A 14,796-nucleotide genomic window follows, 5' to 3' on the forward strand; every position below is an offset into this window, starting at 1 on the left:
CTTCTTTCAATAGGAATAGTAACACGTAATTTGTATTCCGCCTACAGATGGTTTATAATTGTTCAACTAATGAGTTACAAATTTCCCAGTGACCAGTTTGAATATTTAGTTTGTCTAGATATAAGTTTCTTTCAATTTCCCTTTAGTTAATGAGCACCACTGCCTATGCCTGCCTGCACATTGGCTCTGGTTGTCTGATTCCATTAGGATTCATAACAGTGGAAAAGTTGTGATGAGAAAGTTGAGTATAAAAAAAAGAGACAGCAGGTTCTTTGGGCCTATATATCCAGACATTTGGTGTCTGTCAGGTAGTGGAGGCTGCTGAGGGTAGAAAGGCTCATAATAATGGCTGGATCGGAACGAATGGAATGGCATTCCACTAATTCTGGTCCAGCCATTATCATGAGCCTGTCCTCCACAATTAAGGTGCCACCAACTTCCTGTGCTGCCAGGCAGTGCTCTTTCCCGTGTCTACTATACTTACAGCACTAACTTCTAACAGTTTGAAGGATGGGAGTGTGCCAAAGGCACGGTAAGGATGTCTCCTCCCATCTGACTTTGATGTGACAGGAGGCACTATGAACACATCACAGTGTGAGGGATGAGGTAGAGATGCTAGCACACACTCAAACGTCCTGACAGGAAGTAAAAACCTTGGCTTTGTACTTTGACACAGTGTAGGACAGCATTCCCAGTTCACTCTGGGCAGGTACCCATTTTAACTCTTGTCAAATTGGTTAAACCCTATCAGTCCCGAGACCCCAGCAAAAATGGGCTTTTCATTCATCTGCATGTCCTGCCCTTATATTTAGCCTCATAATGAAGAGTTTGACCATTCTATTTTCAGAACAACCAAGGCTACAAGTAGAACACAAAACAATTTGATGAGTTTTGACAAATGCCAAAACAAATAGTCCACCAAAGCAAAACCAGATAAAAATGAATTTATATGAATGCTGTAAGTACAGAAATTGTTTGCTCAGTGGGAAATTAGTATTGAACTAGTCAGTGACAACTGTGTGGAGTTTGGTGTTTGTGACAGCAACTATGTGAGCTTATTACAGTATTATAGACATTATGTCCTGTAGAAGAGCCCCTTACCTTCTAACGACCCTTGTGTAGCTTGGGAGCGTCATAGAGGAAAACATGTCACATGTGTGTGTTTGTCAGAGTCCCAACTTTTCATAGATCACTTATATGAGTTTGTAGCTCAAACCATTAGGACTCTACATACATTTTTGTAAAAAGACCCGGCCACCTTCGGGATGCGCCCTAGTCTCACAAACACCGCCTAGCTCAGCCCCCGTTAATCACACAGATTAATGGTTGGTATCGATGGACGCAGAAGAAATAGAGGAATCCAATGGTACAAGAAGTATGTAGCTCAACCTTACAATGTTTAGAAGGGGTTAGAAACTGGGGAAACACCATCAGCAGTCACAATAACAACAGGGTATGGATTCAAGCAAGCCACATTCAGAAACAAAAATATGACATTAAACACAAAAGGTTAATATACTTTGTGAAATAATTTAATGACCATTATTACAAATGTAATAAATGTCAATCTCTATTATTACCAATACAGGCACAATCGAAGACAAATCATTTCTATTATCATTTAACAGAAAAATATTAAAATACAAAATACATTTTCTTAAAATATATCCCCCTGAAATGATTTTCAAAATGATAAAGATGGCATGAAATTCAGATTGAGCAATCACATGAAGTTGAAGCAATTACATTTATTTTTTGCAAACGCTCAGTAAAATATTCCACAATTGTAAAAGAACAGTAAGTGTGCGTTTGCTGAGGTAAAAATGATTAGATGGCAAAGTGGGGTTTAAGTAAAAAGGTAGCAGCACCCTCATGCTCAACCGGGTCTCAGAGCATTTTGTCATATTCTTAATGGAAATCCAAGACACTCCATTTAGTATGTTACGTTTCGTATGGTATGTATTAATTTGTGGATGTCCATCACCCATTTTGTATGATATGTTACGAATTTGCAAAACTTACAATATGTTAAGAATTTGGAAAATGTACAATATGTTATGAATTTTCAAAGCGTATGATATGTTACAAATTCTAGGTAGGTGGCTAATGTTAGCTAGGATAGGGGTTAGGGTTAAGTTTAGGAGTTAGGTTAAAGGGTTAGGGTTAGCTAAAAAGGGTTAAGGGTTAGGTAACATGCTAGTAGTTGCAAAAGTTCTAAAAAGTTGTAAGTAGTTGAAAAGTAAAATGTGAAAATGGTCCAGGATGAGATTCTTACTCGCAACCTTTGGGTTGCTAGACAATTACGTTATATGCCTGACCAACCACCCTAGTTTTGGTTTTTCCTCACGTAACCATACCAAACATAAAATATCATACTAATTTGACTGTCCTGGATTTACTTTTAGTATGTTACGTCTAGTCTATGAGACCAGGCTGTCATGCGCAGTCTCAATGTCTCTCTTTCTCTCCCCCCTCCCAGAGGACCATGCCTCAGGACTACCTGGCATTACGACTCCTGGCTGTCCCTGTCCCCAGTCCAACTGGTCGTGCTGCTGATCCAGTTTCTGCTGTTTGTATGCGGCAATGGAACCCTGACCTGTTCACGGGACGTGCTACCTTGTCCAGGACCTGCTGTTTTCGACCCTTTCGTTTGAACATATTCAAGAACGATCTGGCCATGTACTATTATAAATCTCCACCCAGAAGAGTGGCCACCCCTTAGAGCCTGGTTCCTCTCTAGGTTTCTTCCTAGGGAGTTTTTCCTAGCTACTGTACTTTACATCTGCATTGCTTGCTCTTTGGGGTTTTAGGCTGGGTTTCTGTATAAGCACTTTGTGACATATGCTGAGGGCTTTATAAATACATTTGATCATAGCCACATCCTGTAGGACCAGCCATAGCTCAAGTGTAACAAGTCAAGTACATCACCTTTCCTATCAGAGACAGTCAGGAGGTTTAGTATTAGTGTGACAATACAGCAAATCAATCATAACACAGCAAGGAACTGAGTTTAGGTTAAGGACTGTTAGTAAGGACTTTCTTAGCACCAAAAAAGAAAGATAACCATTCTTCCCTATTTTTGCCATCACAAACACTTAAAATTATAAACATTTTGATACTTGAACTTTAGTTGTCATGAAATATTCATGGTCGATACTCAGTGTTATTGTTTTTGTCAAAGGATGTTAAGATGATAGACGGTCAGCTAATGTTTATAATACATAGTCAGTTTTGTATGAAGAAAAAAAACATCTTCCTCTCATAAAGAATTTGATGCTTAACAACTCTTTGAATACTTACCTCAGGACAGAACAGGCAGAGACAACCTAACAGTGAGTAGCCTACATCTCAGGACCAGTCAGTACTGAGATGGTAAAACAGAGGCTCAGAAGCACATAGCAGCCATTTGATTAAAAACAGCTGATTGATTATTACAAGTCTGTGGAATCCATGGTAGACCACACAGTTTTACTATGTCTTGTGGATCCATGGGACGTTTTCATATTGTCATTCTTCTGTACAGCTAGCAGGCAGCTTGGCTGGGTCAGCTGCAGCTCCTGCTGATCTCATGAAGTGCCAGAGAGGGGCACTGTTGCTCCCCCTTTCAATTTAGAACAGCTAATAATTACATTCGTACTTGTGTATAGATTCAGAGCATACTTATAAGGGCAAAAAGGGACAAAACTTGGATGAGTAAGGAGAGGATTGTTCTCTTCATTTCATTGTCTGTCTTGACTGGAGAAAACGCCTACAGATTCCTCTACAGAACTAGGATTGGATGAGGGAGGCCTAGGTAGGTGAGGAAGGGGTAGAGTACTGTATTTTTAACCCATATAGGGGTACTTCCATTCTCGGAGCGGGACGTGAGTGGCCTTGACCACCTGTGGGGATGTCCATCGCAGTACGTAGTGAGGACCACCAGGTTTGTCATTAGTACCTTTGCAGACAAAAGTTCATGTTTTAGGTATTATTGATATCAATAAAGATGATGTACCCATTTGACAGAAGTATCCATGTCAGACATAGAGAGCTAACCAGGAGTAATGAGAAGTCCTGATTTATACAACTGTTGGCAGTCACATGGATATCAATGAGCTGTGGATTGGTGTGTGGGCTGTGGATTGGTACCTGAAGCTCTGGCGCCACCAAATGGTTGCTGGGCAACAATAGAGCCAGTGGACTTGTCGTTCACATAGTAATTTCCGGCAGCGTTCCGCAAGGCTTTGGCTGCCTCATTCACAACATTCCTGGAAAAAAACATTACTAAAGGGTTAGGAAGCAACATCTATTATCAATAAGCTGATCAAAGTTGGCTTTGCATTCATAATAGTTGTATATAAAACTGTATTATGTTCTTTATTTCATCAATACTGACACTCCATAGCAAACAAGCTGAAGTAATCGAACGTACTTATCGAGAGCAAAGACAGCTCCTGTCAGGGCATATGGTGATGTGTTGTCTATCAGGTGCAGAACTTCCAGGTAGTCGTTCTCAGGGTAAACATAGACAGACAGAACTGGCCCAAAGATTTCCTACAGGAGTTAACCCAGAACCGAGTTATAACAGAGTTGTTATAAAGTTCCATATTAACTGAGCAATTGCAATGCAAGGAAGCAAGGAGGACTGGCCCCCCATTTGTGAAGCAGAGTGCACTGTAAACCCCAATGTGCTGTCATTACTAAAAACTTTTGAGGAAACCGGTTGCACTTAATACATTTCAGTACAGTTACCTATAGTGATTTTGTAGTCATTACTCATACCGAAAGAGTCACTGTGACCCTGTAGGGGGTCCAGAACTGAGTTGTATCAGCTTGAACACGCCTCCAAAATAATTTCCCAGTGTGCCTTGCCTTTGAGTGAATTGTAGTGTTACCACCCATGACACTATTTGTTGTTGATAGTTGAAGTCGTTCATTTTCTGTCCTGTGGCTTTCACCAAGTGAGTTCATAGGCGAATATTATCATTATAATTAACTCTTTATGACAATATATATCTCATAAGGCCTAATTTTGAGGCCTAGCTTTACCCTAACGTAGTGGCCTAAAACCCATGGTTTACAAGCCACATCAGGCCTGAAAGTGTGGTGCAAAATTCCAGAAACTTCCCCAAAATCCCAGATTTAAAAAAAACCCTGGTTGAAGGATATCCAGGAGTCTTCCAAACCGGATTTCTGGAAAACCTGGGAAATGTACACGAATTTTGCAACCCTAACCGCAATTCACATTATGTTGGCATCCAAGGTGATGTGTAATTCCTATTGGAATCCAGCCAGAGTTAGGATATCCAACAGTTGAAATGTTTATTCACCCGCACCCTGCATTCATAGTGACTGCCAAAACAGTTTGAGGAGACTACATAAACCATTTAATCTGGAACAACCATTTCAGTAACAGGTGCAAGAAATCTAACTAAATGATTTGATCAGTTTAGTTATTTATCTTTGTGTAGTATACAGTGAGGGAAAAAGTATTTGATCCCCTGCTGATTTTGTACGTTTGCCCACTGACAAATAAATGATCAGTCTATAATTTTAATGGTAGGTTATAGAATAACAACAAAAAAATCCAGAAAAACACATGTAAAAAATGTTATAAAATGATTTGCATTTTAAATGAGGGAAATAAGTATTTGACCCCCTCTCAATCAGAAAGATTTCTGGCTCCCAGGTGTCTTTTATACAGGTAATGAGCTGAGATTAGGAGCACACTCTTAGAGGGAGTGCTCCTAATCTCAGTTTGTTACCTGTATAAAAGACACCTGTCCACAGAAGCAATCAATCAATCAGATTCCAAACTCTCCACCATGGCCAAGACCAAATAGCTCTCCAAGGATGTCAGGGACAAGATTGTAGACCTACACAAGGCTGGAATGGGCTACAAGACCATCACCAAGCAGCTTGGTGAGAAGGTGACAACAGTTGGTGCGATTATTCGCAAATGGAAGAAACACAAAAGAACTGTCAATCTCCCTCGGCCTGGGGCTCCATGCAAGATCTCACCTAGTGGAGTTGCAATGATCATGAGAACGGTGAGGAATCAGTCCAGAACTACACGGGAGGATCTTGTCAATGATCTCAAGGCAGCTGGGACCATAGTCAACCAAGAAAACAATTGGTAACACACTACACCGTGAAGGACTGAAATCCTGCAGCGCCCGCAAGGTCCCCCTGCTCAAGAAAGCACACATACATGCCCGTCTGAAGTTTGCCAATGAATATCTGAATGATTCAGAGGACAACTGGGTGAAAGTGTTGTGGTCAGATGAGACCAAAATGGAGCTCTTTGGCATCAACTCAACTCGCCGTGTTTGGAGGAGGAGGAATGCTGCCTATGACCCCAAGAGCACCATCCCCACTGTCAAACATGGAGGTGGAAACATTATGCTTTGGGGGTGTTTTTCTGTTAAGGGGACAGGACAACTTCACCGCATCAAAGGGACGATGGACGGGGCCATGTACCGTCAAATCTTGGGTGAGAACCTCCTTCCCTCAGCCAGGGCATTGAAAATAGGTCATGGATGGGTATTCCACCATGACAATGACCAAAAACACACAGCCAAGGCAACAAAGGAGTGGCTCAAGAAGAAGCACATTAAGGTCCTGGAGTGGCCTAGCCAGTCTCCAGACCTTAATCCCATAGAAAATCTGTGGAGGGAGCTGAAGGTTCGAGTTGCCAAACGTCAGCCTCGAAACCTTAATGACTTGGACAAAATCCCTCCTGAGATGTGTGCAAACCTGGTGGCCAACTACAAGAAACGTCTGACCTCTGTGATTGCCAACAAGGGTTTTGCCACCAAGTACTAAGTCATGTTTTGCAGAGGGGTCAAATACTTATTTCCCTCATTAAAATGCAAATCATTTTAGAACATTTTTTACATGTGTTTTTCTGGATTTTTTTGTTGTTATTCTGTCTCTCACTGTTAAAATAAACCTACCATTAAAAGTATAGACTGATCATTTCTTTGTCAGTGGGCAAACATACAAAAATCAGCAGGGGATCAAATACTTTTTTCCCTCACTGTGAGATTAATCAATCACTCAACGTACATGCAAAAACACAGATATAAAATCAACCTGCAGTAGAGCATGCTGGGAAAAAAGTGAATTTGTTATCATTCATTTAAAAAAAAAATGTTGATTTGATAACTCATTTAGTTTTGAGTGAGTACAACAAACATATTAATTAATAATGACTTTCATTGACTTTGAGTTCAACTTCCTAGAAGATTTTGAGTTAAAAATGCCTTGGGGTTTATAGTGTGTGAAGCATGGCTTTAGTTAAACAAACATGGTGTCCATTCCATACATCCCTGTATACATGTTTATGTGAGTAATCCAAGCACTTGGCCCTGAGCCTGATCGCAGGCATCTCAGTTAAAACTGAAAAAAATAATCCTGCTTCTTTTCTTCATAAAACAACCATATCTAACAGGCTAGAATAAAAAGTCTGTTTCAGCTATTCAGACCCAACTGACTGTCTCTCATGTGATTATGACATGTATGCCTGTCTGGTATAACTCTTGCAGGTTGGTTTAAAGAAGTGAGAACATACATGGTTAAAACTGGAATCACAGTACGAAGTTCCATAGGCTAATAACAGTGGTGAGTAAAGAGGTGATCTACAATAACTACATATCAAGAATATCGAGTCTTACCTCGGCCATGATGGCTTCTTGTGGGTCTGTGCTCTCAATGATGGTGGGCTCCACAAAGTAACCCTTCTTGTCATCACAGTGGCCCCCAGCAATAATGTTCAACTTAGGGGATGACTTGGCATGGTCCAACCACTTCTTAATACGAGCGAAGGACTGAGACAAAAATAAATAATATATAAAGAGTCACTAAATGTAAAATAATCTTGAAAATAAAATAACTCTTGATCAGAAGTATTATAGCTGCTTCTGATAAAGCATCCAGAGTGGCAAATCTCACAGTACTGTACCTTGTCATCAATCACAGCAGAGAAGAATGTACTCCAGTCCTCCACGGGCTGGACAGGGGAATCATGGAGACCATTACAACAACCTGACATCAAATTAACACCTACAGTATAAAGTTCAACACTTTCAAATATTTCCTATTGGAGCACACGCCAACTGGCTGTAACTATTCCCACCAAAATAACCATAGTGCCAAAGTGACTGATGAAACAGTCCTAGAAGCTAAGGTCAGTTGTATACTCACGTCTCCCACTTTGAGCTGCTTGTGGATGTCCAGGAGCCCCTGTTTGATCTGGGGCCACAGAGAGTCTGGTACATACATCCTGGAGCAGGCCGAGCACTTCTGCCCTCCATACTCAAATGCTGAGCGGATGGTCCCTGTCACGACACTCTGCACATCTGCTGACTTGTGCACAAAATGGAAGTTCTTACCACCGCATTCTGAAAGGTGTGGCAGAGGAGGATGTCGGTGAGGCGGTTTTCAAAGAATGATATACACTCACCTCCGTATTTATTTGGACAGTGAAGCTAAAATTAGTAAATGTGGCTCTATTCTCCAGCTTTTTGGATTTGAGATCAAATGTTTGATTGAGACAAGAGTACTGAATGTCCTCTTTTATTTGAAGGTATTTTCAAACATACAGTATCTGTCCTACCGTTTAAAAATGAAAGAACTTCATTTATCTAGTCCCCACATTAGAATAAGTTATTTTTTTCATAAATATTTAGATAAATTCACTTATAGTATATTAAAGTACTCAAAAGTTTTGTATTTGGTCCCATATTTCATAGCACGCCATGACTACATCAAGCTTGTGACTCTATAAAATTGTTGGATGCATTTGCAATTTGTTTTGGTTGTTTTTCTAATTATGTTTTTCCCAATAGGAACTGAATGGTGAATAATGTAGTATCATTTTGGAGTAACTTTTATTGTAAATAAAAAATACGAATAATTATGAATGAATAGTGAATAATGATGAGTGAGAAAATTACAGAGGAACAAAGATCATAAACACCCCCCCCAACAAAAATGCTAACCTCTCATCATTCATGATTATCCATGGTAGCATCCACATTAATGTAGAAGCATTCAGAAACATAATTTATTTTTATTTACAATGAAAGTGACTCCAAAATGACACAATACATTATTCACCATTTAGCTCCTATTGGCAAAACATAATCTGAAACACAACCAAAACAAACAGCAAATGCATCCAACAAGTTTGTAGAGTCACAAGCTTGATGTAGTCATTGCGTGCTAGGAATATGGGACAAAACTTTTGACTACTTTAATACACTATAAGTGAATTTGTAAAAATACTAATGGAAAAACAAAACTTAAAAAGGGGGGTCTAGATACATAGTGATTTCATTTAGAAACGGTAAAACAGATCTGTATGAAAATACCCTCAAATAAAATGTGACATTCTGTATTGTCGCCTAATGAAACATTTGATCTCAAATCCCAAATTCTGCAGTATAGAGCCAAATGTACAAATTTGAGCTTCACTGTTCAAATACATATGGAGGGGAGTGTAGATATAAGATGAGTATGAAGTCAATATTCAATACGTTTAATAACTTGACAGTGTGGTGGTGTACAGCATTTATCTCTATGGTTTACAGGCTATTGGTCCAACCCACCTCCTGCCACCCGAGGAAAATTCTTGTAGACATCCAAGTTCTGGGCCACCTGTTTCCACAGGCGCTTGAAGGTACTGAAACAGAAATGGGTTGTTAAGAGACTCCAGGGTTGTTAACTTCCATTTAAGTTATTAAAAACAGTGTGGTACAGATTTGGTATTATGTACCAAAAGTGGCAATCAGTTTTAGGTATGCTTTAACATGTAGAGATAAACACATACGGGACACTGCCAGTGAAGTTGATGCCAGCAAGGTGTTCAGAGGAGGTGATGGTGTCTCCAAATACTGGTCCATCAGCCGGCACAAACTGGATGATGTTGGGGGGCAACCCTGAATCCCGGAGGACATTGTAGACGGCGTAGCTAGCTGACATGGCTGTGTCACTAGGCTTCCACAGAACTACATTACCCTGAAAAACACAGGCAAACAAAGAAAGTCCAGTTCAGACTATAACCAACAACACACATCAGGATTTAAATGTGAAATGTATTAGAACTATAAGGACAATTGGGTATTGTTGTTTGTAGGGGAACACTTACCATGAGAGCAGGTGTACCTGCCAGGTTTCCACCAATTGCAGTGAAGTTAAATGGGGCAACAGCAGCTATGAAACCCTGTAGTTAAAGGGGAAATAAAGGTGTTGACAACAACTCCTGGAAAATATGAGTTCTAGAAAATCCATCCTAACATATCCCCAAGTATACAGGCTTTTATCTGTGACTATTATCAAGTTAAGATGATGCTAGGACCAGAGAGTGCTCACCTCCAGCCCACGGTAGAGCATGGTGTTGGTGCTACCATCACTGTCCAGGGGCTGCTGGCTCTCCAGTTCAACAGCGTGCTTCGCATTGAACCGGAAGAAGTCTATTAGCTCTGCAGCTGCATCAATCTCTGCCTGCACCACTGTTTTACCCTACAAAATGAATCAGGAAAAAATGTGCTCATTCAATTGGCTCATTCATCCACCCTCCTCTCCCCTGTAACCTTTATTGAACTATTTCCCAGGTCATCGCTGTAAATGAGAAAGTGTTCCCAGTAATAAAAAAAAAGAGCGCTTAGGGGATGAATATCCACTTGATATTCAGCCATACAATTATAAGATTATTAAAACGACATGTAGACTAAATACAGTATTTCACTGTACCTGGCCTATCATGGTTTTGGCCAGAATCTCAGCTCTCTTAGGTCCACTGATGATGTCGGCAGCCTTAAAGAGGACCTGGGCTCGGTCCTGGATGGGTTTCAGGTCCCATTCCCTCCGTGCCGCCACAGAGGCCAGGATAGCCTTGTTGAGCAGCTCCTGTATCAATCATACCGAGGCAACACCATCCAGTCAGGTTAGGTAAATCTTGGTGAATGTCTGATAAATAAAAACAGAAGAATTGTAATCTTAGATTACCTTGTCAGCATAGCAAAACTTGGCCAGTTTGTGAGAGTGGTTGAAGGGCTTTCAAAAAGAAAATAAAGAATTACATTGATTAATAGGTAATAATACCTGCAGGAAATAACATTTAAAGACAGTGTGGTATTGGTCGAAATGTATATTTGACTAATTTAGCAGACACCCTTATCCAGAGCAACTTACAGTAGTGAGTACATACATTTTCATACTGGTCCCCCGTGGGAATGGAACCCAGAAACCTGGCGTTTCAAGCACTGAGCTAAATGGGACTACAGACTCCACAGGCAGGCCCCCAGCACAGGTAGTATGTTGGTTTATGATGGATGTTATAGAAAACTAATAACACACAGCTGATAACGCAATGTTATTACAGTCATTTCCAGTTTAACTTGACAGGCCTTGAAAGTTTCCATTTGGATCAGGCAGTATGCTGTGTATCTGAGCAGCAGTGTGAGGGTAAAAGTGAGCGCTTCAGGTCTCCAGGCTCCCATATTTGCAGGCAGCATGGAGCAATAGTTTGCTCAGATTAGGGACATGCTGTTGACTCCACTCACCGATAGCTGGTATCTGATGTCTTTGGTCCACACATGTTCGTCTCCAACCACACAGGGAATCTCCTCTGTCTTCCCCTTCAGGTCATCCAGGGCCTATCACACACACACAACATTATTGAGTCTCATCTTTTATAGAGATGACCTTGTAGGTCATGAAGGGTATATGGAATGGTGCATGCGGTGGTTATTTGCTTGAGAGTGTGTGCTGTGTATGATTGTGTGTGTGCGCGCACACCTTCTGCAGCTCGGCCCTCTCTGGACTGCCCTCGTTGAATCCCAGGATGGGCTCATTCTTCACCTCAACAGCTGCACAGGGGAAGGTCCTGAACCTGCACAGACAGACACACGTTAGCATAGACCAATGCACACTAAGTGAAAACGGACATATATGCAACAGCAGACATCCCCCACATACATTATATCCCAAAATCTGAGACTCATCCTCATGGTGCAAAGTGAAGCATTTGTTCATCAATGTATTGCAGCCTTATACCTGAGGTAGCCTACCGGCCATTCATTCACTTCACCCTCCATAACATTTTCTGCTCTTTTACATATTTGTTTTGAATAATATGATACTTAACAATGTGTTTATGGAAGAGAATGAATGCCATTCAGTTCATTTTGAGGCAAGTCCAAATTCTGTTGACCTGAATAAGACTTTACTGGCCATGTAGATTGTGGTCTTGGTGCGATATTGAACTGTCTTTTTATACAGGTGCACCTCAGAGTTGGTTCTGTCCTGCCTCTTCCCTGCTAGATTTTGGCAAGCTGCAGTCTTCTGTCAGCTGGAATAAGTAACTTGAAGTAATCTCACAATCAGTTATTCTATTATGACCAGTTGTTATAGCATAAAGGCTTAGAAAATGCAAGTCATGCATAAAAGATGGGACCATCTTGCATCTGTAAAAACTATACAAAGAAAGACACACCTAACAGCAGCAAGCAATTGCAATAAGCAATTCATGCTTATTTGATATTTCACTATTCTCTGTGTGTCAGGGTGAACACGGCTGTCTGTGTCTAATTTCTTTGTGGAAAAGTTAGAAAACTGCCAAACTTCTGGTGATCGTGCATGCACTGCCTCAAAAATGATTAACTGCTCTAGTTTAAACAGTCAGTGAAGGTCAGAGTGTCAAACTGGGTAGACAGGGGCTCGTATTCAAATATTAAAACACACCCTCAACTCCCCTGACACATGGAATCGATGAAATATGATTAGTCAACTGCCTTCCCACAGCTACACAGATGCTTCTCTCTCAATGGGGGACCTGGTGTACAACAACACAGCCTTCATACTGTTTATTGATCTTCCTCAACCAACAGAAAAGTCAATAGACCTCTAAAGAGATTCAAAATATGGCTATAATGTTTTACCAAGGGTAACTGCATAAATAAACATTCATGCAGCTGGCATGCCCATACAGGTTCCTTCTGTCCATGTGATTTCTTGCATAACACCAGTTGCCAGTGCCACTTCCGGTTTTTGGCCCAAGTCCACTGTCATAGAGATAGATAGAGGACTCATCATGGATATAACCATTTTAGCATGAACATTGCCATGGAGGGCTTCCACCATTTTTAAGTAGTCAACTGGGTGGAGTTTCCTATGGGTGGGGTTTCCTATGGGTGTGCAGCAATCAGCCAATGAAGAAGGAAATTGACCCCTTTAAAATAGATATAGCCTCAATGGTGCTGCCCCAGACGCTATAATAGAACAGATAAAAAGAGGAGTGCTCCTTCTCTCTCTACGTGCTCAGGGTGTATCATTCACTTTTTGGTTTTTGAGTGAATAGTATTTCTGTGAACTGTTAACTTTACCCATGCGGCTTGGAATCATGGTAATCAGAAGACACAAAATCATAAATAACTTATTTCAACTTATTTAGCTTGCCCTTGACATAGAAAGGGTCTGGTGGCTGGCAGAGAAAAATCATTACATAACACCTAGTTAAATAAATGTTAAATAAAATACAAAACATTTAGCATTGCAGCAGCTTATTTTTTGTTGTTGTTCTACTTGGACAGTTATAACTACAGTGTGGCAAAAAACGTTAGGTAGAGCAACAATCATAAGCCAAAAATGTACTATTAGCTACCAAAATAATGCAAATTACATTAGCTTGGTTACGAAGAGTCAAAGCTAAGGTGAGTTAGTCTCGTGTATGTTCATGTGAAAATACGTACCCCCTCCAAGACTGATAGAATGCTGATCTCACACGCAGCATGTTCCAATGGAAAATATGTAGAGAGAAAAAGGACAATCTAATAAAAACACACCCTTATAAGACCACTTCAGGCAACCGATACAATGTCTCAAAACTGATAAGAAACATTAAAGATGTTTGATATCTTGAGAATGTAGCCTACTAGTTGCACGTATAGCGAGTTCAGAGGATTCGGCCCGTACCAATATTCCATAGGGAGGCCACATTCATTATATTACCACACTTGCGTCTAAATTGTCACAGTAATTTACAGTATTTTATCTAAACAGAAATTACATAATTTAATCTTAATATTTACACTGTGAAACTATTTTGAAATTGTACTTGTTAATATTTCAAAGAAAGAAGTATTGCTAAACACACCTCTCATTTCCATAATGAAACTTACTGGAGGCAAAGAGGGCGAGTCTGTGAGTGGCCATTCAGCGCTAAGAAGACATCACCAGCCAATCACAGTATAGGGCTGTCATTTCTGAAAAGAGAAATTATATTTTCGACAGAACAAATGTTTCTCTTTGAAGTAATGTCCCGCTTATCTTTTGCACAATTACTGATTTTCCCATGTAACCTAGTTGACTTTCATTGTGACGAATGTAACTGTCAGGGAATGTATTGTTGCTGCCTCACTTTTCTATCTACACTGAACAAAAATATAAACGCAACAGATAAGTGTTGGTTCCATGTCTCATGAGCTGAAATAAAGGATTCCAGAAATGTTCCAACCGGCCTCACAACTGCAGACCAGGTGTATGGTGTCGTGTGGGCGAGTGGTTTGCTGATGTCAACGTGAACAGAGAGCCCCATGGTGGCGGTGGGGTTATGGTAAAGTCAGGCATAAGCTACTGATAACTAACACAACTGCATTTTATCGATGGAAATTTGAATGCACAGAGATACGGTGACGAGATCCTGAGGCCCATTGTCGTGCCATTCATCCGCCACCATTATCTCATGTTTCAGCAAGATAATGCACGGCCCAATATCGCAAGGATCAGTAGACAATTTCTGGAAGGTGAAAATGT

At 40.5% G+C, this 14,796-nt stretch overlaps 1 protein-coding gene across 1 annotated transcript; it reads right to left on the reverse strand.

Annotated features, from left to right (window-relative positions):
- Positions 1-1,510: 1,510 nt before the first annotated feature.
- Positions 1,511-14,016, reverse strand: LOC106582961 (delta-1-pyrroline-5-carboxylate dehydrogenase, mitochondrial). The gene is made up of 15 exons (XM_014166608.2): positions 13,734-14,016; positions 11,782-11,875; positions 11,547-11,639; positions 10,990-11,037; positions 10,735-10,890; positions 10,354-10,503; positions 10,130-10,204; positions 9,812-9,999; positions 9,591-9,664; positions 8,185-8,381; positions 7,943-7,990; positions 7,656-7,808; positions 4,412-4,533; positions 4,129-4,247; positions 1,511-3,937 (listed from the first exon to the last, which is right to left on the reverse strand). Exons 1-15 carry the CDS (start codon positions 13,772-13,774, stop codon positions 3,825-3,827), a joined length of 1,671 nt encoding a protein of 556 aa, XP_014022083.1. The 5' UTR covers positions 13,775-14,016; the 3' UTR covers positions 1,511-3,824.
- Positions 14,017-14,796: the final 780 nt, after the last annotated feature.

The sequence above is a fragment of the Salmo salar genome, chromosome ssa22 (assembly GCF_905237065.1).
Source record: "Salmo salar chromosome ssa22, Ssal_v3.1, whole genome shotgun sequence".
Lineage (NCBI taxonomy): Eukaryota > Metazoa > Chordata > Actinopteri > Salmoniformes > Salmonidae > Salmo > Salmo salar.

Excerpts from the sequence above, each read along its gene's own strand:
- LOC106582961 (XM_014166608.2), bottom strand. The coding sequence starts at position 13,774 with ATGCTGCGTGTGAGATCAGCATTCTATCAGTCTTGGAGGGG. Across the intron at positions 7,809-7,942 it reads CTGCTGTGATTGATGACAAG|TCCTTCGCTCGTATTAAGAA; the intron begins GTACAGTACTGT and ends TTTTTGTCTCAG. Across the intron at positions 4,248-4,411 it reads GCTGTCTTTGCTCTCGATAA|GAATGTTGTGAATGAGGCAG; the intron begins GTACGTTCGATT and ends GTTTTTTTCCAG.